This window comes from Lynx canadensis, chromosome B3 (assembly GCF_007474595.2).
Source record: "Lynx canadensis isolate LIC74 chromosome B3, mLynCan4.pri.v2, whole genome shotgun sequence".
NCBI lineage: Eukaryota > Metazoa > Chordata > Mammalia > Carnivora > Felidae > Lynx > Lynx canadensis.
Window position 1 is genome coordinate 113,153,909 of NC_044308.2, and position 23,094 is coordinate 113,177,002.

General features: G+C 40.7%; 1 protein-coding gene across 1 annotated transcript; it reads right to left on the bottom strand.

The window, feature by feature from the left end:
* Positions 1-503: 503 nt before the first annotated feature.
* Positions 504-23,016, bottom strand: ATP6V1D (ATPase H+ transporting V1 subunit D). Its single transcript, XM_030319364.1, has 9 exons — positions 22,859-23,016; positions 18,114-18,231; positions 8,771-8,850; positions 6,936-7,003; positions 5,971-6,015; positions 4,745-4,848; positions 4,085-4,151; positions 2,695-2,773; positions 504-1,752 (listed from the first exon to the last, which is right to left on the bottom strand). Exons 1-9 carry the CDS (start codon positions 22,897-22,899, stop codon positions 1,611-1,613), a joined length of 744 nt encoding a protein of 247 aa, XP_030175224.1. The 5' UTR covers positions 22,900-23,016; the 3' UTR covers positions 504-1,610.
* Between the last annotated feature and the right edge of the window lie 78 nt (positions 23,017-23,094).

Genomic DNA, 23,094 nt, shown 5'->3' on the forward strand with positions numbered 1-23,094 from the left:
ACATACTGCTTAAGAACCAATGCCTCCATGCCAGCTCTGCTATTTGACCTGACAAAGCTTCAGTTTTCTCATCTGCAAAATGGAGAGGATAGGATTTACACCTTACTCCGATAGTGGGAGGATTAAATGTAAGCAGGTCAAGGTTACCTATTTTCAAAGCTCAGGAACTCACTCACTGGTTTTCCAACCATTATCAAAGTTACTTACAGAATAAAAGCTCAGATTCAATGTAACAGGATTTCCTAAAACTCAGCTCCTCCAGCGCAAGCCTTGTGTCTTACCTTTACCCAAAGTTTTAAATCTAGGGGAGGCAAAAAAGGATAGAGGTTAAAGGTATCAAAACACTAAGGGCTGACTGCCTAGATTCACTACTTCTAGCTTTTTGGCCTAGGACCAATTACTGAAGCTCCTTGTGCCTCAAAGTTTTCTTCTGTGAAAAGTGGCGTTAAAATAAGTATCTCTTTATGGTTGTTGTGACAAGATAAATAAAACACTTAAAACAGTTGGCACACAACTAAGATTATTTTATAGCAGGTATTAAATGTTTGCAAGATTACTTGGTACTTTAAAAAGCCTTGGCTGTGCTATCAATGGACTTAAATACTCATAAGCCTAGTGTTAACAATTTCACTAAAAACTCTCCCACAGCCAGTCACCTCAGACAGTGGGTACAAGAAAGCCTGAGTAATCATGGATGGCTCACACCAAATCAAACAGCACCAAAAACCTCGGTCTGCTTCTAACAGAGCCACTCAAATGCCTCATCTTCCTATGTGGAAGACAGCAAGTTGTTATAGTTTAGAAGATAAAAAGTTACCACCTGAGAGTAAGAAACAAGGTATTTTTTCTTAGATGAGAAAATATTAATGACCCCCCTTAACTCACTCATATTTATGAGTACCCCAAAATTCAACAGTCCTCTCAGTAAGTTTATCAGTAAAGCACTTCATATGAAGAGGGGATAAAGGGAGGCTATCCACCTCCTGCATGTCTGCAGAGAAAACGCTTTAGGTAACAATCCCATGTGCCAATCTGAGCAGAACGTGACTGATTTTAGCAGTAAATTTCTTAAATAAAGGAACAACTCATTTTTAAATCATTTTACTGTTTACACCATAGTCACATTAAAATTGGCAGAACTCCCATGACAGACAAGACAGAGACCTGTCATGCAAGGAAAAATAGTGAAGGTTTCGTAAAGCTTGAGAGAAGTACCACGGTAACACAAGGATGGCTGCAGCAATCTCAGGGAGCAGGTAGGAACAAAGGGTGCTACAGTGACAGCTGGCCTGAGGCCACTGCTGTTTTCTAAGGGGAATTTCCTAATATGCTTGGTAAGCAGAGCACTTGTAACAGATGTAAACAGAATAGGGTACCATTTCTGCAGAGTAAATTCTACAGGTTCCTGGGCAAGGTCTACAAATCTCACATGATATAAATGGTTGCTGAATTAGGATTTTGCAAAGGCAGCCCCATAACCAACATCCTGGGAAATGTTACCACCAGTGAAATTCTTAGGCCAAAAAATAAATAGCCACACGTACCAAACCTACACACCGTGAATTAAAATGGTGCCATGTTAGGGCTTATGAAAGAACCAGAGCAGGAAACTATTCAAACAAAAGATCCTCATCCTTCTCTTCAGCCAAAAGATTAGCAGGCTCCATCACCTCTCCAGCTGCCCTCCGCTGTTCCAAGTCCTTCTCTGATTTTTCCTTGAGAATCTTTTTCTTCTCTTGGATTTTCTTTAACCTGTGAAACAAGGAGGGGATTTTCTGAACATGGTTTCAGTTCTAAGTAGATGTGATTTCTTCTAGTTTTGTAACAATAACATCTACAAACTAGAAAACTTTCATTTTTAGTGATTTATAACCCATTTTTAAAGTATTTGAGGTAGAACATAGACATTTTAAGCTAGTAACAGACTTCAAAAGTTCCTATCCCAGACTGAATAAACTTTGAAATCCGCCCCTTAATAATGGAACAGCGTTTGAGCATTCAGACATTTAATAAAATTTTGGATCATTCCATCTGGATCACTACAACCCTGAATGTCACTGAAGGACAGAAACACAATAACCTCTTATAATTAAGATTATAAATCATACTCAGATGCTACTCAAGATCCAAGAAGGCCACATCCTTCCTGAATACTTGCCTTCACCTGTCTCCCACTTCTCGGAAGCTGGCACACTGACCCCTGTGTACTATACCTATAGAGGATCTGCTGTCCCTACAAGGCCTAACTGTTGATAACCGACTCAGGTAGATGCATCATTTCTGAGGACTGTGCTAATCCTCTAATGGTGTCATTTATCTAATTACATAATGCCCCCCAGTACTTTATACTTTCTCCTGGAGCATGTTCACTATGCAATACATAAATGTTAACTGATTAATTCCAGTTTCTTTTTATGTGGGAGACACCTGATCTAAATTAGGATTTCATTTTAAAGAATAATCAAGTCTATCAATAGTTTCTCCTAAGGGCCTTTCTAGAGTGCCACATTTTAAGTATATGCAAAACTCAGCATACATTAGTCTCCATAGCCTTATGCCAATATTAGGTCTTGCTTCTCATTTATCACAATAAAATACAGGCTGTGCTAATTCTAAAGAACATAAGCCAACATGTCTCTGAGAAAATCTAGCCTTTGGAATATGAAAACAAAAAAATGACCAATTCCAACAAACCTATAGAACTCTTCTCGCTCTCTCTCATCCAGCTCTGTGATGATATAAGCAAGGGTACGTTCGATCCGGGGAATGATGACTAGGGTTTAAAAAAATAGATATGTGTATATATATATGTGTATATATATATATGAGAACTTCAAACCTTTTTTCAAACTGCCAGTGCTCATCTGTATAATAGATACTTTTTCTAATTGTAAAATTAATGTACATTTAATACAGGAAAGTTGGAAAACAAAAAAAATAAAGTATAATCCAACCACCCTAAAATAACTACTGTAAATATTTTGGTATATACCTTTCTAGTGTCCTTTCTATAGACCAATAACACTGAATCACAATATACACAACACTGAATATACTGGATTTATATGAATATGTAACACTGAACCACAGATGCTAGTTTAAACAGAACACCAATCCACTGTAAAAAAGTAAATCATCAGGGAATACCAGGGTCAGGAGATCAAGCCCCATGTCAGGCTCCATGCACAGCATGGAGCCTGCTTGGGATTCTCTCTCTCCCTCTGCCCCTCTTTCTAACTCGCACTCTTAAAAAAAAAAAAAAATTAAGATAAAAAGTAGATCATCAAGCAAAGAGCATGCACTAAGTTGTAGAGTTTTACGGTAGTCATAAGGTGCTATTTTACATAGAATTTGCCTATCTGCTTCTAAAAACTGAACTGACTGAAGAGTTGGAACGATTTATAACCTTACCCATTTTGTTTTGCTTGCAATTCCACTGACAAAGCCTGGCACTAGCAACCAGCCAGGAAATGTGTGTGGAGTTTTGAAAAATGAGATAACCTCATCTTTAACACCAAAAGACCAAAATAAGTTCTGTGCTGTTCAAAATCTATTCCTTTCTTACCTTAAAATTGAGCATTTCTTTAATGAAAACGGAGTTCTTTGAACGGAAAGTATTGTGCCAACATTAAGTGTAGTTTTAGAACAATAAGAGGCGGAAAAAAAAATGCATCAAATGGGAAAATTTTTAGGAATCAAGAAGAGCAGGACATAAAGCTTACAGGAAAAGGGATTTAAAGTTAAATATTTAATGTGTTCAAAAGATTACTGAATCACTGGAAAGAACTAGAGAAAACACGAGAGCTCTTGAAAAATAGTTTTGCCCTTTATTCATAACCAGGAATGAATAAAACACTTCAGAACTTTTAACTTCCCATTCCATTGTGTAACTCACCCCCAAATCATAAACATACTTCTATCAAAGCACTTAGTAACACTTTACTGCTGACTCATGGCCCTTCCCACTGTGGGGGCAAGGTCTTATTCACCTTGTGATCAGTGCCGGATTCCCAGCAGCTACATAACAAATGTGGAGGTATGGACAAGCGGGTGAACAAAGAGCCTCACAGAAGCTTACACTCACCATGTTCAATGGCATTTACACGCCTGTTGGTTATCTTAATAGCTTCATCCAAAGTAACAAAGGAAGTCTAAAATAAGAGAACAAATAATGTAAGCATGAAGTCTTCCTAATCATGTCCTGTTCACTTGGCTTCACTCAGACTGCACTTGTAGAGAACATTTGGAAACCAAGACTACTTTTCAATCTGCTTAAACAGGAAAATTCTCGTGAGATTGCCACAGAGCTAACACTATTTCTATGCTATTCTAATTTGTTCACTTCAGATTTGCCTAATGTTATAAAAGTGGCAAAGGGAAAGAATCAGGCACTATTACATAGATCTACATTAACTGGTCACAAAAGGGAAAAAATAGCTTTCATGCATAAACTAGGTTATATTTACATTTAAATCCAGTATCCACTGTTGCTGTTCTCACCTACACAAGAGTGAAACTATACCATTGCACACACATTTTGTTAGTAGTAAGAAGTAGACACAAAGGTACAGAAGCCATCATTTAAGGAATCAAAACATCCCTGGCTTTTTTTTACATAAAGTCACGGAAACAGTTTAAAGCAGTAAGTGCAGGATGTGTGGATTCAAGACCTGAAGCTTCCCCTCTCGGCTCTCAGCTCTCAGCTCTCAAACCGAAGCAGGTCTCTAGTTCTCCTGCTACTGACCTGAAGTGAAGCCAGTTCCACCAGTAATTCCACTGCTTTGGCATAATTCCTCTTTAATTTAGCCAATTGTTCCCCACCTCTGGCTAAACCAGTCAGTTCATAACCTGAAAGAACCAGTTAGGCAACACTTGTAGGTAGACGTAAATAATCTTCCCGATAACGAAGTCAGAATAATACCAACCAAGAAGAAACAAATTCACTAACCCCTGTTAAATGGAAACATTAAGTACCCATCCTACTCCCTAGGCATGCTGAACAGTGAACATGTTTGTTTTGATGTGAAGTTTTAAGCATTTAAGTTTTTATTTAAATTCAGGTTAGTTACCATACAGTGTAATATTTGTTTCAGGCATACAATACAGTGATTCAACACTTCCATATAATACCCGGTACTCATCACAAATGTACTCCTTAATCCCCATCACCATCACCTATGTAACCCATCCCCCCACCCAGCTCCTCTCTGGTAGCCATCAGTTTGTTCTCCAGAGTTCAGACTTAACAGTGAACATACTTTTCTCCCCAAGGAAGCTATTCTAAGTATAACTATAGAAGAAGCTTTTAACCAACCTTCACTTTATTCACATTGTGCCCATCCCCTTGTATCATATGGCCTGATGCCTGCCCATAGTACAGTAACTCTCCATTAACAAGTGACTCTCTAGGATGCTCCATTTCTTTATTCAAGCTGTACTAAATATCCTCTGTGAGCCAATGAAAGAATAGTACCCAAAACTGTTGTTTCTATGAAGAAAAGTTGATTACTTTGAAAAGACTCAACAAAGATGTGTTACTACCCAAAAAATGCTATCAAATTAGGAAATTCTAATACAATTGTAAAAAAATTGAGGCTGAGCTATAAAATCTAGGAAGATTCAGCAGAGAGTCTAAAACCTTAAAGAAATTCAAACTGGAAATTATAAACAATGCATTATGGGTGCAGTTTATGCAGAAAGACAACACAGAAGTCTTTTTTTAATAGCAAATGACTGTATATTTAAGTATATCTAGGTGGAAATAAAACATTTTAAGACATCACAATGTTTTAAGACCCCTGCCATAACACTTTAACTAACCATCGTCCCAATTGTACCAGATGAGAAGGCTGCTAACACACTGGAGCCACTAAAATCAAAGAAGGTCTATCTAGCACCATTTTCCAGAAAAAAGTTTAAAGAGGAACCTGGAGAATCCAGAGACACAGACTACCCAAGTTTCACACTTACTGTCAGTTCCTTCATGGTAATGTTCGAACACTGGCAAAGTAACTCCTGTTAAATACAAAACGTGTGAATTACAAACATGCCCTTGAAGTACTGTTTCTTAATCACCACTCTTCCCCTGTGTTTCTTTTTCAGCAAATACTCAAAAGTCAAGAGTCTGTCTGGACCTGGTTTCAATAAATGAATTTAGGAACTTGCTATCTTAAGCGTTCATTCCTATTTAATAATCAAATTATCCTGAGTCATAAGAGATCTGTCACAATTTTCTTCCTTTCAGTTTTGAGGTATACATAAAATGCAGGAAAAAAACTGCACATATTTTACACATACATTTTGATGAATTTAGATACCTGGGTACACCCATGATACCATCACCACAATCAAGGCAATCAACCCATCTATCACCTCCAAAAGATTTATTGTGTCCCTTTTCGTGTGTGTTAAGAACACTCAACACAAGATCTACCCTAAGTTTTTAGGTACACAACACTGCATTGTTAACTATAGGCACTATGTTGTACAGCAGATCTCTGGAACTTATTTATCTTGTGTAACTAACTTTATAGCTATTGAACAGCTCCCCATTTCCCCCACCCCCATCCTCTGGCAATGGTTTCAACATGTAAAGCCAATAAACTTGTTCTAAGTAGAAGAGATTAGTTAGGACATGAAGATCTTGCTGTATGAACACATTAGTTTTTAAATGTCATTTTTTTCTTGGGGCACCTCAGTCGGTTAAGCGTCCGACTTCGTCTCAGGACATGATCTCGCAAGTTCATGGGTTTGAGCCCCACATCAGGCTCTATGCTGACAGCTCAGAGCCTGGAGCCTGCTTTGGACTCTCAGTCTACATTTCTCTCTCTCTCTCTGCCCCTCTCCCACTCGTGCTGTCTCAAAAATAAAAACATTAAAAAAATAAATAAACGTCATCTTTTCTTCCCAGGCATGCTAAAGGGTTGAAAAGTTACCTGCTACATTATCTTTCTTAGCTCGAATCTTCACTTGGGCTTTATTTACATTTTGAATTACTGTGGTGCTGCAGAAAGAGAAAAGGCCATGATTTAGTTGAGATTTTAGAGTGAGAAAACTACAGAGACCGATCAGGTAATTTCAACAAGGATGAGATAGCACAATTAAGTATGTTCCGAGAATGGTCTTTCCAGAAAAAGAAAAAAAAAAAAAATCACTGCTGCCAGAAGAGGGCCTCAGAGAGTAAAGAATGAACAATTTTTCAAAACATTAAGGGGGAAAAAAAAAGTTACAGAGGGGGAGGGAGGCAAACCATAAGAGACTCTTAAATACTGAGAACTGAGGGTTGATGGGGGTGGGGGAGAGGGGAAAATGGAGGAGGGCACTTGTTGGGATGAGCACTGGGTGTTGTATGGAAATCAATTTGACAACAAATTATATTTAATATAAAAAAATTAACCATAAGAAAATAACAAAAAATTATTTTAAAGTACATGGATTGAGTTTTCAGTCAGGCATGTGGTGCCAGAAAGGTGATTTAAGGGCTTTTATTCAGCTAATGTAATTTAGAGAAAATTCGTTCCTTCTAACCTTCTAGATTTGGCTAAGCAGGACTTTAATTCCTTTAACCTGGAACCTAACTTCCATCTGGTTTTGTCTGACTCCCCAGTTTGTTCTTATAGTGTTTTCACCATAACCACCCTAAAACACATTCACATTCCACTCATACTACTGATTCCCTGTCTCTGCTAGAAAAGTCAATGCAAGGTGCTGTCCCACAAACACTGGCAAAATTAAAGTCCATCTCTTCACAAAAGGCCTTCTGCCCCTGAGGCTGTAAGACCTGCCCATTAGGTAATGCTCCTGGATAACACAAACTAAGAATGGAGACACTGTGTCATTGGGTAAAGACAACAAAAATGAAAAACCCTGAAAATTTCCACCTCTGCCCCCAAATAGCCATTTGCCTTCAGGAAGGCACTGAATTTAAATGAGGAATAACAATGCTTGCCTGCTTTACCTCACAAGGTTATTTGGGGAGAATCATACAATGTAACTGGCAAAACCCCCTTTGTAAAACAAAAACATTTTATATTCTTTGTAAAGCATGTACTGATGTGACGAAGGCCTTAGAGAATTTATGCCCTTTAACAACCAATTCCATTCTCAAACTTATCCTAAGGAAGTAATTCTACAGAAACAAAAAAATATATATACATGAAGATGTTTACAACATCTTTTCTAATATTCAAAAAATCTGAAAATCAACCCAAAAGTCCACCATTAGAAATGGTTAATAAATTATGTACATTTAGAGAAAGGTTATACAGCTATGTAAAAACCAGGAAAAATTTTCATGATACAATGTTAAATGAAAACAGACTAGGGGCGCCTGGGTGGCTCAGTAGGTTAAGCGGCCGACTTCGGCTCAGGTCATGATCTCGTGGTCTGTGAGTTCGAGGCCCACGTCAGGCTCTGTGCTGACGGCTCAGAGCCTGGAGCCTGCTTCTGATTCTGTGTCTCCCTCTCTCTGACCCTCCCCCGTTCATGCTCTGTCTCTGTCTCAAAAATAAAGAAACGTTAAAAAAAAAAATTTATAAAAAAAAAAAGAAAACTATAAAATGTTAAGTACGCTGTGCCTCCAACTGTGTAACAGACACATGTGGATGATAATAAAGGCACTAGTGTTAGGGTGACAGAGTAGTAGCAACGAACACTTGCACCCCCATCGTTTGTCTTTATTGCTTCTATGGTTTTCATTAAGAACAGCTTTGAAGTGAAATTATGAACATGAAAGCACTTTGATTTTTCAAAACACCCCATTAAGTCTTACCTGAAGTCCCCTGCCGTGAACTTGGCCTCTGCAAGTGAAAAGGCAGCTTCTCTCATCACTTCACCCATCAACATTTTAGTCTGGAAAAGCATAAACCAACAACTGATCCAACCAAGTTTATTACAAGGAAAAAACATCAAAATTACATTTCTTTAATAACCAGTATTTTATGCCAGGTGCGTGCCTAAAATAATGACTTGATAACAAAAATATCCAATTTTGTTTTAACAGTTTTGGTTATGGTCAGTTAATAGTGTTACAAAACCATACAGTTTATAATTAAAACATCAGAATAATGACATTAAGAAATAGAATATGATCTTCACTGAAGGACCAACCTTATTCCTGAATGAGTTCATGCCAATTTGCTCACTGCAATGCAGTCAAAATCTTAATGGCATAGTGGCTTTAATATAAACCTGAAATATTTAATGTTTGGGGCGCCTGGGTGGCTCAGTCGGTTAAGTGGCCGACTTCGGCTCAGGTCATGATCTCGCGGTCTGTGAGTTCGAGCCCCGCGTCAGGCTCTGTGCTGACAGCTCAGAGCCTGGAGCCTGTTTCAGATTCTGTGTCTCCCTCTCTCTCTGACCCTCCCCCATTCATGCTGTCTCTCCCTGTCTCAAAAATAAATAAATGTTAAAAAAAAAAATTAAAAAAAAAAAGAAATATTTAATGTTTGAGAATATTCAATAACCTTTTTTAAAAAAAAGTTAGGGCAGATGGGCAGAGTTGCCAAGTATTAAAAATGTATAGCTACACGGGTGCCTAAGTGGCTCAGTCAGTTTAGCATCTGACTTCAGCTCAGGTCATGATCTCACAATTTGTGGGTTTGAACCCTGCAATGGGCTCTGTGCTGACAGCTCAGAGCCTGGAGCCTGCTTCAGATTCTGTGTCCCCCTTTGTCTCTGCCCCCTCCCCCCCTTGCACTCAGTTTCTTGCTCAAAAAATAAACATTAGAAAAATTGTTTTTAATGGGGTGCCTGGGTGGCTCAGTGGGTTAAGCGTCCGACTTCGGCTCAGGTCATGATCACAAGGTTTGTGAGCTTGAGCCCCACGTCAGGCTCTGTGCTGTCAGTTCTGAGCCTGGAGCTTGCTTCGGATTCTGTGTCTCCCTCTCTCTGCCCCTCCCCCACTCATGCTTGGTCTCTCAAAAAATGAGTAAACGCTAAAAAAAAAAAAAAATTTTTTTTTAATTTTTTAAAAAGGTATACCTACAATAAGGAAATTCATTCGATATGGGAAAAATAAGACAATGAAACAGAACAGTACTCAGAAAGAGCCGCAAGCCTATATGGGAATTTGGTAACAAAGAGACCATTCAACTGGCCACCCACTTACAAAATGATAAAGCTAAATCCCTACCTCTTCACATCTCTCTCACTCACACACACACACACTCTCTCTCTCTCTCTCTCTCCAGAAGTCATTAGTTTCAAAAAAAACTATAAAGCATAGAATATTTTCTTAATCTTTTTAAAAGGGCCTTTCTAAGCATTATGTATAACCCAAGTACTATGTTAAAAAGAAAAAAAAAGACTTCACCAAACAAGAAATATTTTTTAAAAAGGCTAGGAGAAAATATTTTTGGCATTTTACACACTAACCAGACTATTGTAGAACTTCTACAAAAAGATATTCACCAAGAAAATCAAATTACCAGTAAACATGAAAAGATGCTCAACCTGACAATCAAAAGTAGTGCAAATTAAAAGATACCAATTTTAGTCCCATAGATTGGCAACAAATAAAAAAGATTACTAATACCCAGTTATGATGAATTTGAGAGAATAGGTGCTCTCATAATCATTTGACAGGAATGTAAATTAGTATAACAACTTGGAAAACAATTTGACAGTTATCCATCAAAAATTTAAACGAATAGATCCTTGAGATTCTAAGATTCTCCAGAGAAATGCCAGTACATATACTGTCAGAAGGTGGAGAAGGGACAGTCGAGCATCTTCCAGGCTAAGACGACAGTCTGAGACCGAAACCCAATGCAAGGCACTGCAGACCATTTACAGTTTTATGCAGGGAGGGACCAACAATCCAGGCAGCTATGCGGCGATCTCTGCCAAGTCTGGATCATAAACCCCCAGCTTTTATAGAGGGGGTGGGGGGTATGGTGGGGAGATCACAAGGGAGTTACCTAAAGTGATACCCTCTGTGCACCAGCCATCTCTACCAGTTGCCAAGCGAAGTCATTGCGCAGCATGAACAAGATGGAGCACTGACAAATGGGAGTCAGTGTTGTCAGCATCACTACACACTACCCTCAACATCTTTATGGCCCGTATAACCTTTACACACCATTCTTCCACAATGACCCTACGGACAGGTATTGGGAGGGGACTTGCATCTCTATACCACAGCAGCAACAACAGATCTGTACAACCAAAGAAAATACTTAGAACTACAATTTCCCAGCAACGCTTTCTGCAGACCCAGCAGTCAGAGCAATTGTCAACTTCAGCGTAAGTGGTGGCCTATGACAAGAAGACGTTTCCAGACACAATAGAAACATTAACGATGCAAGGTTAAGGGCAGTAAGAAATGTTTTACAGGCAACAGGTGTGGCAAATCTTCATTCATAAACAACAGGGTAGTGGTTTGGGCCCCATGAGCTAAGAACACCCCTGGCTTAGGTATTTTCCCTGGGAAAAGACCCCATGTATTTTGCCCCTTAGTATCATCAAAGGGTGTACCTATATTGTACAGGGGCATTTCGGTTTGCACTAACAACCCTACCTCAATACCAAGCATCAGAAATTCAGAAGCAGTTATTTGCATGTGCTGGGCCCTGACCAATGCATAATAAAGGGTTAAGACTACTACTGGATGGGAGGCTGTGGCCCCAAGGGATTAGGATACCAAGCCACCTGGAGGAGGCATTCCAAGTTTATTTCCAATGAACTAAAGTCTTACCACGTGGGAGGTCTTGTAGCAATCACAAAAGGAGGCCCTCCTCCCCCAACAGACCATGGGTCTCCAGATAACACCTGCACAAGAGCTGCAAACTGCATGGGTGTTGCTGGTGAGGTGTTCATATGTAGATGTCTGTCTTGCTATGGGCATAGCTTTAAGGAGATGAATTGCTGGTTAGTCTTGGAGACCATCCTTTCAGGGATCCACCCGTGATAAAGTCTTTAATGTGCTATTAGCCCATTCATCCTTTCAATTAGGCCTGCAACAGTGAGGCTGTATGGCAGGTGGGAAGTCCAGAATATACCCAGGTCTCTGCCCATTTTTGGATATCATGGCCAGTAAAATGTGTCCCTTGATCACTGAGTAGGGGGTGTTTGTACATGCTCTCCAGTTTTGTTAATCTGTTACAGTTGCAGCCTGATTAGCTCTTTTTATAGGCTAAGGCTTGTACAAGTCCTGTGCAAGTGTCCACACAGGTCTGTACATATTTGTGCCCTCCCAATTACTGGCAAAGGGCTTATGTAATAGATCTGCCAGTGAGAAACAGAGTTTATAGTCCACCCAATACACCCCAGGGTGTGGCATATGGTCCATCGCTTGAGATGGCACTGGGGGCAGTTCTTGTCAGCAGCTTGTAGACTGAATATTTTACAGAAAAATGTAATCTCATTTCTCAGGTACTTTTGGGACCTCAGTGTCCTGATTTATGATGGACCCATTCTGCTACATCAGACAGGGTCAGCATTTTCTCCAGCTGAAGGGCTCATACCCAGACTAGAGCATTTGCCTCAGGATTGCCTGGTAGTGTGGATGGGGAGTGAGCAGGGACATATGCCATACTTGGATGGCTGTTCGATGGCTGCACTGGGCTTAGAGCATACTACCCAAACATCTTCTCACAGTTCTACTTTCCACAGGGGTCTATTTAATATAGCCCAGCCTTCTTTGTGCCATCATTGCATCTATGTTGTCAACCTTTACAACACTGCCCAGCTGTCAGCAGCCAAACTGATGGGCACTGGCTCATGTGTCAATACAATCCATACCATTTTCAATTCTGCCCACTGACTTTGATTAGTTCCTTCAAACCAAAGTACATCAGAATCCAGCTGGATGGCAGAGGAATGCCAAATAGGCAAGTTTCCCCAGCAACAGCCATCAGTATACTATGCACCTGCTGGAGATGAGCCTACCTGTTCCCTTACTGGGGGCGGGGAGGAAGCATAAAGTCAGACAATTCTGAAGTTGGGCAGGGTCGATTTAAGTGACCAGCCCTAGTACCAGGTGCAGCTCATGAGAGAGGAGGTTCCTCCTCTGTAGATAAGCATGCCATTTCTGTAAGGTGCTTACCTGGGCACAGGCACTCTTAGGTTTGCTGAACATGTCTGTCCTTAGTTCATCCTCCTACCAGCAGAGAGGTTCGTACCATCACAGGCAAATCAGCACTCAGGCCTTCCATCTGCTGCAGTGCAAGATATATAACTAATACCTGTGCTTCCACGGATTCTACCTGGCTTCTGTTTCCTTCCATAATTGAAGCCACAGAATCCTAACAGGATCCGTTTCCCATTTCATCCATCCCACAAGCCCCAACCAAACCCTTCTAGACATGAATTTACATCTAATTCACAAGTCACAGCTGGCATTAATATCCCCAAGGTCTGTACTTGTTTTACTGTCATTTTTTAGGATAGCCTCTTGTTGGTTTGCACCCCAATCTCATTAGCTTCCCCTCCTAACCAAGGCATATAAAAGGTCTTAATGTCTGCCCTATCACTAGACAGGCAATAAGTAGTCTTCAGTAACCCAGTAAACCAACAAAAAGCCTATAATTCCTTTACCGTTTTAGGGACTAGGAAGGTTTACATTTTATCAATGACCATCTGTGGCATCACTGGTCTTACACAAACTGATGATGCCCGGGAACTTTACTGATTAACCCAGTCTTTGGATTTGCTGGTATTTACCTCTCACCCTCAAGACTTCACACCTGGAATGAGGTGGCTGCTTGAGACAGGGAGGATAAATCATCATAAGTTAACATAATACTGACATGATGATAAAGCACCATCTCTTCTGAAAATATTCATTTTTCCAAATCTCTGGCTACCATCCTGTGACAAACAGAGGGACTAAGGAGATACCCTTGGGCAACACCTGGAAGGTCACTCGGGTTCCACACGAAGGGAAATTGGTCTTGGGATTCACATCCTAATGAATGCTGGAAAAGGCATCAGACAAGTCTAGCAGGTAATGATAAGTCTTAATGGATGCCATGATTTCCCCTAACAATAAGGCTGTATTAGGTATCATGGCATGGATGAGCAGAGTAATTTTACTGAGTTCCCTATAATCTACTGTCATTTGCCAGGTCCCATTAAATTTCATTATAGGCCAAACCAACTACTGAATGGGCTTTGAGCAGGCCTGATTACCTCCACCTTTTCTAATTCTTTAATGGTGGCAATCTCATCATGCCCCCCCCCCCAATAAGTAGCTCATATCATTTTATGTTTATTACTCTTTAGAAACCAGCAGCTGTATAGGTGCGCATTTTGCCATGACCCACAACAAGTTTCACTACTTGGAAACACAACTGAATCCACTTGTCGTTGTTAGATTCAGATCCTGCAGAACATTGATGCCCAAAATACTCAGAAATGTGGGAGATATGCACTAGAAAACAACAGGCAGGAAGCCTGCAATCTGTAAGTAAAGACTAGTTTGCAGAACTTTGATAATCTGCCCCACATAAATATCTACTGCCTTTACTTTTCCCCCAAATTTCAAGGGGTTTCCGTAAGTGTGCATTCAGCTCCAGTGTCTATTAGAGCTGGTAGTCTGTAAGTGCAAGACCAATAAATGGTTAATTCAACATGCAGCCTCTGTTTGCCCCCTACTGCAAGCAATGTTAGCATAATCCCTAGTCTCTAGGGGTAAGGTGTATCTGCTCCCAAAATTCCTGTTAGCAGAGGTGCTCTGGGGAACACACCTGGTTTTCTTGAGCTTTCCTCCAAGGGAATAAACTGCTTTCCCTTAAGCAGTGTCTTCCATAGGCTTACCAAGACCAAACTGGGCTGTGCAGATTTTCTCTCCGGGATCTATGTAAAATTAGATCTTGGCAATAATTTTTGAGAGACCTTGATGGACCCCCTCTCTGCCATTTTATCATTGGCAGGACCTTTTGTTTTCCCATTTTTCAACCTATTTCCCTTATGACAGATTCTTCTGGTTTGACTTAAGTCAGCCACCATAGTAGCTACTATAGCAAATGGGTTGATTAACCAAAGGGACAAGAACAGATACTAAGTCCCATATCATGCCCCTGGGGCTGACTGTAATATAAGGTCTTCAATACCAGAGAAAAATAATTCTTTGTTGAGGCCTCTAAAATGCTAGGCATAAATGGCAGGTTTCATTCCCAGTTCACGTATAATTTCTTGTAGTTCTTGCATAGAGATCAGGGAATATCCCCTTTGCTAGGCCAAGTTTTTTTTTTTAATTCCCATTATATTTCAGTTTTTATTAATGGTTGGCTCACCGTCACAGTCACAAGTTCAGCACACTGGTATGTAACGCATTATTTATTCTCTAATTTGTTTATTCATTACTATATATAGAATATATACATATATAATTAAAGCTGAATTGGGTCCCCATGAGGTATATGTTGAAGTCCTAACCCCGGTTAAAATGAGGCCTTTAGGCTGGAATCTAATTCAATCTGACGTCCTTTTAATAAGAACATTACAACACACAGAGAGACACCACAGAGGAAAAACCATGTGAGGACACAGCCATCTGCAAGCCAGAGACAGGCTTCAGTTAGGCCAAGTTATCTTAATATTAGCATTTATCCAGTCAAATTAGCTAAGTGCCCATGATTCTCACCTAGGACTGTGGCATGTATTTGTCACAAGGCAGGTTGAGCAGGGACTGAGGCCATTTTTGACGTCCCAAACCTCCACCAGAACACCATCTTCCCCAGTATCCCACAGTCCCAACACTCAAGCTGCCACCCCTTTTTCGGCCCTCCTTCTTAAAGTGGCTGACTGGCTCCACTACGTCAGGGGCAGAATATTCCCTCACAGTCGTTTCCTGAGCATGGGAATTTCTTCTGCTCATCCTCAGGCAAACAAGCAGCCTGGGGCTCTGTTCCAACCAAAGGGCATGCCTATAAATCATCTTCCCCCTCTAGGAAAACATCCTCCTCATCAGAGCCATTACCCCAGGGATCGCAGGCCTCAGGACGCCAACTCTCCTGAGACCTCACAGTTCTCCCTTTAGTGCGAGGTAGTGGGCACTCACCCTCCTCCGCCCACCACCAACGGCCATCATTCCCAAGTGCCCCACCCCCCCAACCCCGCTGCTGGATTCCTCCGGACAGAACAACCCTAGGGGAAGAACGTGCTGCTCCCACATCCTCTTACAAAGCCAATGCCACCTCTCCGGTCCGTTCCAAATCCCTCTCTACTCCCAACTCTCCCTCCATGGCACCTCACAACACACAGACCAACTGCCAAGCCACCGCCACAACTGCTATTCCACTCTCCCTTCTCCTTTTCTCCCCCTCTCCCGGTTTCAGGCAGGCTATACACCAACCCCTTGGCCATTTTCAGGGCACCCCCGCACTCACACACCCGGCCAAGTCTCCCCACGTGGCGGTGGCTAGCCAGCTCAGGCTCCCCCCACCCCTGGCCCCTAGACCAGGCTAGCTTCACTTTCAGTTTCCTGGCTGGCTTGCCGGCTGGTAGAAGATGGAGGAGGGACACTGAGAAGGCACTCAGAAAAACAATGCAAGCCTCTCAGAACCGGTTACACCCTTTTACTCACAGTAACTTACCGACTGGGGGGGATCAGGAAGCCTAACGACCCAAAGAGCTACTGTCCGCCAAGCCTGGCCCATAATCCCCTGCTTTTATAGAGCAAGGGGCATGGTGGAGCGGTTACAGGATAATTACCTAAAGTGGCACCTTCTGTGCACCAACCACCCCATTAGTTACCTCGAGCAGCTCCTCCAACCACCTCTACTACTTACCTAAAGTGGCACCTTCTGTGTGCCAGCCATCTCTACTAGTTACCTAAAGTGGTGCCCTCTGTGGGCCACTTTAGGAAAGATCAAGACAAGCCTTCCCACATTCTGGTTACGGCAAACATTAACCTCCATGGAGCCTGGAACACATAGCCCCAAAGTCACAGTGCAGGCATGAACAAGATGGAGGGCCAAAGATGGAGTCAGTGTTGTCAGTACTCTTACACATACACAAAAGGATTTAAGAGTACCCTCCCCCACAAAATAGTAAAACTACACATTCATCAACAGGAAAACGGCTAAATTCCATTGTCCATTCAATGGAGTACCATGCAGCTGCTATAAAGAAAAAGGAAAATCTATGCACTGATGTAGATAGCTGTCCAAACTCTGCCAGGGGGAGCAGCCAGGAAACGTTATTGAATTATATAACAATTGCATGTCTGTTGCTAAAAACATCATGAAAGACAGACAGGGAGACTGAAAGACTAAAAATGAGTGTCATGAAGAACTCCTCTGGGAAATGAAACAAGGGTAGTGAGGGGAAGAGGAGTCACTTTCACTTTTTAAATATACTTCCATATTCACATAGCAATTACCCAAAAAGCAATGAATTGAAACATACTATGGGCCAGCAATGTTCTAGGGACAAGAAAGTCTCTGCTCTCAAGGAACTAACCAACCAAACAAGAAAATATGCAGTAATACATACTACAACTAAAATAAGGAAATGTGACAGAAGTAAATATGGTGGTCACTTCTGATTAGGTAATGAGGGATGGCCTCTCTGAAGAGACCAGAATGGCCAGAGGAGCAAATCACAAGAAGTTCTGAGGAAAGAACATTTCAGGCAGAAGAAACAGCTACTGAAAAGGTCCTGGAGGAAGATGGTAGGGAGAATGTTCCAAATGAGATCAGAGAGGCAGGCAGGGGCCAGATGGGATCAAGTGGGGCTTTGCAGGCAAGAGTAATGAGTTTGAATTTTATTAAGTAATCTGAAACTTGTTACAGTGATAATGGTATTTTTACTTTTGAGAGAAAAAAAATTAGGGGCAGCTGGTGGCTCAGTCAGTTGGGTGTCCGACTTCAGCTCAGGTCACGATCTCACAGTTCGTGGGTTCGAGCCCCGCGTCGGGCTCTGCGCAGACAGCTCAAAGCCTAGAGCCTGCTTCAGTTCTGTGTCTCCCTCTCTCTCTGCCCCTCCCCTGCTCACACTCTGTCTCTCTCTCTCAAAAATAAATAAACACACAAAAAAAATTTTTTTAAATAATAAAAAGACAAAATTTTAAATTAAAATAACTTAAAGAAAAATTTAAATGCCAATAGCCATGCTAGATTTTCCTTAGATACCTCTAAAGTATCTGTTCTAAAAACAGTTCATTCTACCTCTATTATCTTCTTTAGGATCTGTCGAAATCGAAGAGTTAAGGCATCAGATTTTTTCTTCAGGAGGTTTCGACCTGTCTGTGCTCCTTTTAATCGAGCCTTCATGATGGTCTGTGCCCTACACAAACAAAGTTAGAGACATTTATTCACACTGTTTAAAAGACATACAAATATCTCCCCAATACAGTGTTAAAATCATGCTTCATTCTTTGATGTCATGAGAATAAGAATATATAGCACTTGTGCTGAGTTACAATTAATTGGTTTCTCAATACTGTAGATTTCCACCCTCAGCATTCCATAAATAAGAAGTTCATTTATTTAAAACAGAAACAATTCTTTAACCAATATCTGGAATTAGTTATTAAATTATGATAAAATTTATCAGGAGTTCTATCTTATAATGCCACCATAGTTAAAATATTAATTTGATTTGTAAGTTAAAATAATATCTGTGTTTCCATTACACATGTATTAAGCATTTTAAAAAAAAATCTGTCCACTAATAAATATCATAATTTGAAATGCACTTACCTCAGGACCAACAATTCCACTTTGAGGAATTTATCCTACAGATTTACTCCCACATATACACAAAAATATACACAAGGTTAAGGATGAGTACTCCAGCCTTATATGTAATAGCAAAAGGGTGGATATTAGTGTCCCATAAATCATGGTTCTTCCAAGGGAATGTTATGCAGTCATAAAAAAAAATAAGAGGAGGGTAGATCTACATATGCTCCCTATTTTATATTCTCTTACTCATACAAAATAAGGGATAAATATGCTTATTTTGATACAGAGAATAGTTCTAGAAAAGATTCACAGAAACTGATAAGTTTCCTTTGGGAAATGGGACTGAGTGAAAAAAAAATGGATTACTTTTTACTATTATATTTATATTCCTTTGAACCTTTTGAGTTTTATACCACAACCATTTATTACTTTTTCTATTAGAAGTGTGGCACTAATGTTTTCATATCATCAGTCAAAATCCTACCAGCAATCATTTTATTAATTTATAAATGATTCTAGGAAACAATGACACATATAAGTAAAGACTTCTGAGAAGTGGCAAACTACTGAAGTCTCCTTACCTCCTTATTCCAATCTTTTCCTATCAGAAATCCCAATACAAGTCAAGAAAGTAATAGCAGAAATTGACATTTCTGTCCTTCCTACCCTATGCCAGGTAAAATTTAATTTTTAAAAAAAGTGGGTAATACAATTTAACAATATGTTGTATAATGCTGATAAAATGATTTGTATAAGGGGATATAATTTCATATTACCAGTGTTGTAACAAACTGCAAAGTATCATGTATTAATGGACTTTTGGGTAAATTCCTAGATTTTACTCATCTTTTACCATAGGGGAAACGTTACTGAGATAATTCTATAGCTGGAAGAAACTTTAAACATTATCTTGAAAATGAGACTTAGAAAAACGAAACACTTTCTCACTCTAGGTGAAAAAAATAAACAGACTGAAACAGATTTCTGACTCCAGTGCCTTGTCCAAGGCTCAAATCAAGGCTCAAACCTAGTCCCACTGTATCCCAACCACATGCCACGCTGCCTATTAGAAACAGCATCAGCCAGGGCGGGGGATGCCTGCGTGTCTCAGTAGGTTGAGAGCCGCCAGACTTTGGCTCAGGTCATGGTCTCACCTCACGGTTCATGGGTTCGAGCCCCGCATCAGGCTCTGTGCTGACAGCTCGGAGGCTGCTTCAGATTCTGTCTCCCTCTCTCTCTCTCTGCCCCTTCTCGACTCTCTCTCTCAAAAATAAATGTTAAAAAAAATTAAAAAAAAAAAAAAGAAACAGCATCAGATGAACAGTTCTCTCTTTGAAAACTATCAGTGGCTGACTTTGTACTGACTGGCCTCACTGAAGGTCTAAGCAAAGCTGGTTCAGTTTCCAGCCTGAGCTGGAGCTATCCTCCCCAATGTGTACATTTAACATATCATATTGTTGACACTAAGGACCAGAATTTGAGCTCGAAGGGTTGGATCAAATTTAAGTCAAATCCCAGTACTGCAGATTCCAGCAAGTTTATTGTAAAAAAGATAATCTGGTTGATAAAACTGAATTTACCATGCTAATTTTAATTTCCTCCCAGCTAATGGCACTTCTATGAAACAGACAAATTTTAATTCTTGAGATTTGAAGAGTGACTTGCCCAAGGACTTACGGCCAGTATGTCATAAAACCTGTAAGATGCAAGTATCTGACACAGAAGTCACGAAAGTATTTTCTCTCCTAGCTCTTAAAACACATATTCTTTTAGAAGTTTCAGAGCCACTTGACCATAGGAAAAATGTATGACCTTCATCTAGAATGATGACTGTTTTCAGCTGAATCAAACGCATCTGACTGCATGACAAAATACCCACTGCTAAGCCTTAGGGAAAATATTTAGAGAAGCAGTTACTTCCTGCACCTGATTTTCCTCTCAATCAGCAAGCTGAGTGCTCTTAAATAGCAGTTTTCACCTTTTGGAACCTATTAGTCTTCCTGTATAAGCCCAAAGAAGTTTATTTTCACTTTAGTCTCAAAGTAAAAACAAAACAAAAATGCTAACATTCTGACTACTATCAAAGATAAACACAGCCAGACATTAAAATGGTGAAAACAGAATTTGTTCAGTAACCACTAACAGTGGGAGAAAGAGCTGAGCTCCATTCTGATTTGTGCAGAAGTGGTTGGGTATTTCAAAGGAATAAGGGAGAGGACTAAGAGCAGCCTCAAGAAGGGTCACAGAACTGAAAAATTACCAAGGGTTAGTCAGTAAAAATGACTTTAGGCAAGCTGTGTCTACTAGCTGGCAATCATGATGTTAGGATTCTATCCTCCCACAGAGACTGGCAGACAGAGGCCCTATCCTTCCTAATATCTATGTTTCAAAGAAATGGCTTTCAGGTCCTTGAGAAAGGGACTTCTAAGTTGTAGAATAGACATATACATCTCAAAAAGAAAAGAAAGGATTCATAATTGTAAGCTACTTTTACTGAATGCCTTAAGAAAGGGAAGTCAGGAGCCTATTGTCAAGTATTGGATCGTGGCATCTGGGTGGCTCAGTTGGTTAAGCGTCTGACTTTGGCTTGGGTCAGTATCTTGCAGTGCATGAGTTCGAGACCCGCATCAGGCTCTGTGCTGGCCGCTCAGAGCCTGGAATCTGCTTTGGGTTCTGTGTCTCCCTCTCTCTCTGCCCCTCCCCCTCTTGCTCTCTGTCTCTCTAAAAAAAAAAAAAAAAAAAAAAAAAAGAAGAAAAGAAAAAAAAAGTACTGGATAGAACAAACAATAAATTCTCCTGGAAGCACTGAGCTTTCTCAGGCAGCCATGTTGATGGCCTTAGGCCATGCTAGAATTTGGTGGTCTCTCAGCACAGACATTTGGTAAGACTCAAACTCAAGTACTGGGAGTTCTGCAGATCTCACTACTTCAAAGTAGCCTTGATCCTGACCTATTTTACAGGCAGTGCCTTTCTCCACAATGGGCTTGCTTCCCACCTAATACAAATATCTATTAGAAAATCAGCAGGTAAAGGTAAAAAATAACAAAATCCCAAAACGCTTTCATTTCATTAAGAACTGCAGCCACCCTGGAAAGAAATCTAGGAGTGAGTTTGAATATAATTCTTTTATTTTAAGCATTCTCAGATTCTCTAAGAAAAAGATCAAGATGAAGAAAAAGAACAGAACACCCCCAAAGAAATAGGACCACAATCTAAAGATCTAAATGTCAGAGGCAAACCTGATTTCCTGCTCCTTGCTGGAAAAAACAAACAAACAAGACAAAAGGAAGTGGAAGAAGAGAGAGAAAACAACAATCTATACTTTCCACACATTGTTAGGCACATTTGAGAAAACTACAAAACCTTTTACAACTGTTCAAACACTTACGGCTTTTTCTCCTGCCAAAGAATTCAGACAAAAGAGAAAGGCAGGCCACAACTGGGCAGATTCCAAGGCATAGGTTCACTCAAGGAACATTTTTTGTAGACTTTCTATTGATTAATTATTAAGACACTCTTCTCCTGGAGAAAGCTCACAGTCCAGGAGGAAAGATATGTAAACAAATATCCACTTTACAGTGTGATGGGTGGTATTAACAGATGTCTGAACAAGGGGCAATGGTGATGAAGCAAAAAAAGAGTGCCTGGGAAACTCAGGGATATCTTCCAGCCGCAGGTGACATTTCATGGGATCTTAGAAAATGAGAAAAGGGATCCAAGATCGAATCTGACGTCCACGCTAGTGCAATTCGATTCAACACCCAATTTGGCCTAGAAGCCTCTTCTATGTGCTTACCACAGTAAACTTCCCTTCTCAAAGTATTTATGAAAGCTCGCTGGCCTGTCCATCTCTCCGCTAAACTGTAAGCTCTCTAAGGCAAAACTGGCGACGATTCATAGTTCTATAAACCCAGTGCCCAGCTCAATAAGGGAATATGGAACGAATGGCTCGATTAATGAATAAAGACTGCGGACCTCCATAAAAACCAGCAGTTCGGACAGACTGTTCCTACGGCTTGGGATCTGTCCAGTCTGGTTCCCTCAAAGGAATATGTGAGGGGGTCATCAGGAAGCGTCGTCCCAGACTCACGAAAAGGTACGGGGTGAGCTCAGGATCTACCCAGGAAACAATGAACCTCCCTGCTAGTCCAGGGTATGGAGGGGTCGCTGCTCCGAACAGGCGTTCATGAACCTATGAATGCTGTTCGACCCGTTCTTTTACTTACATGCGCGAGGGAAAGATTTCAATTCGGTCTTTGCCCGACATTCTGACGATGATAGTTCGGTTCGAGTCTGGGCCGGGCTATCGTGGCTGCAACACCCACAGCCACAGGGACCTCCTCTACGGGAGTCAGCTGGTTGTATCACCTGACCTCCTCGCGTTGCTAAGTGGCAGCCGGGATTCTTACAAACGCATTCTTAACTTCCGCTTCCTGTTGGCACTTGGCGGGGGCGGTTGGGG

Bases quoted from the DNA above. Each gene is read 5' to 3' on its own strand.
- ATP6V1D (XM_030319364.1), bottom strand. From the start codon at position 22,899: ATGTCGGGCAAAGACCGAATTGAAATCTTTCCCTCGCGCAT. The intron at 7,004-8,770 runs GTAAGACTTAAT...CTCTTTCTGCAG, and splicing joins TTCACGGCAGGGGACTTCAG to CACCACAGTAATTCAAAATG. The intron at 1,753-2,694 runs GTTTGTTGGAAT...CTTGTTTCACAG, and splicing joins GAGCGAGAAGAGTTCTATAG to GTTAAAGAAAATCCAAGAGA.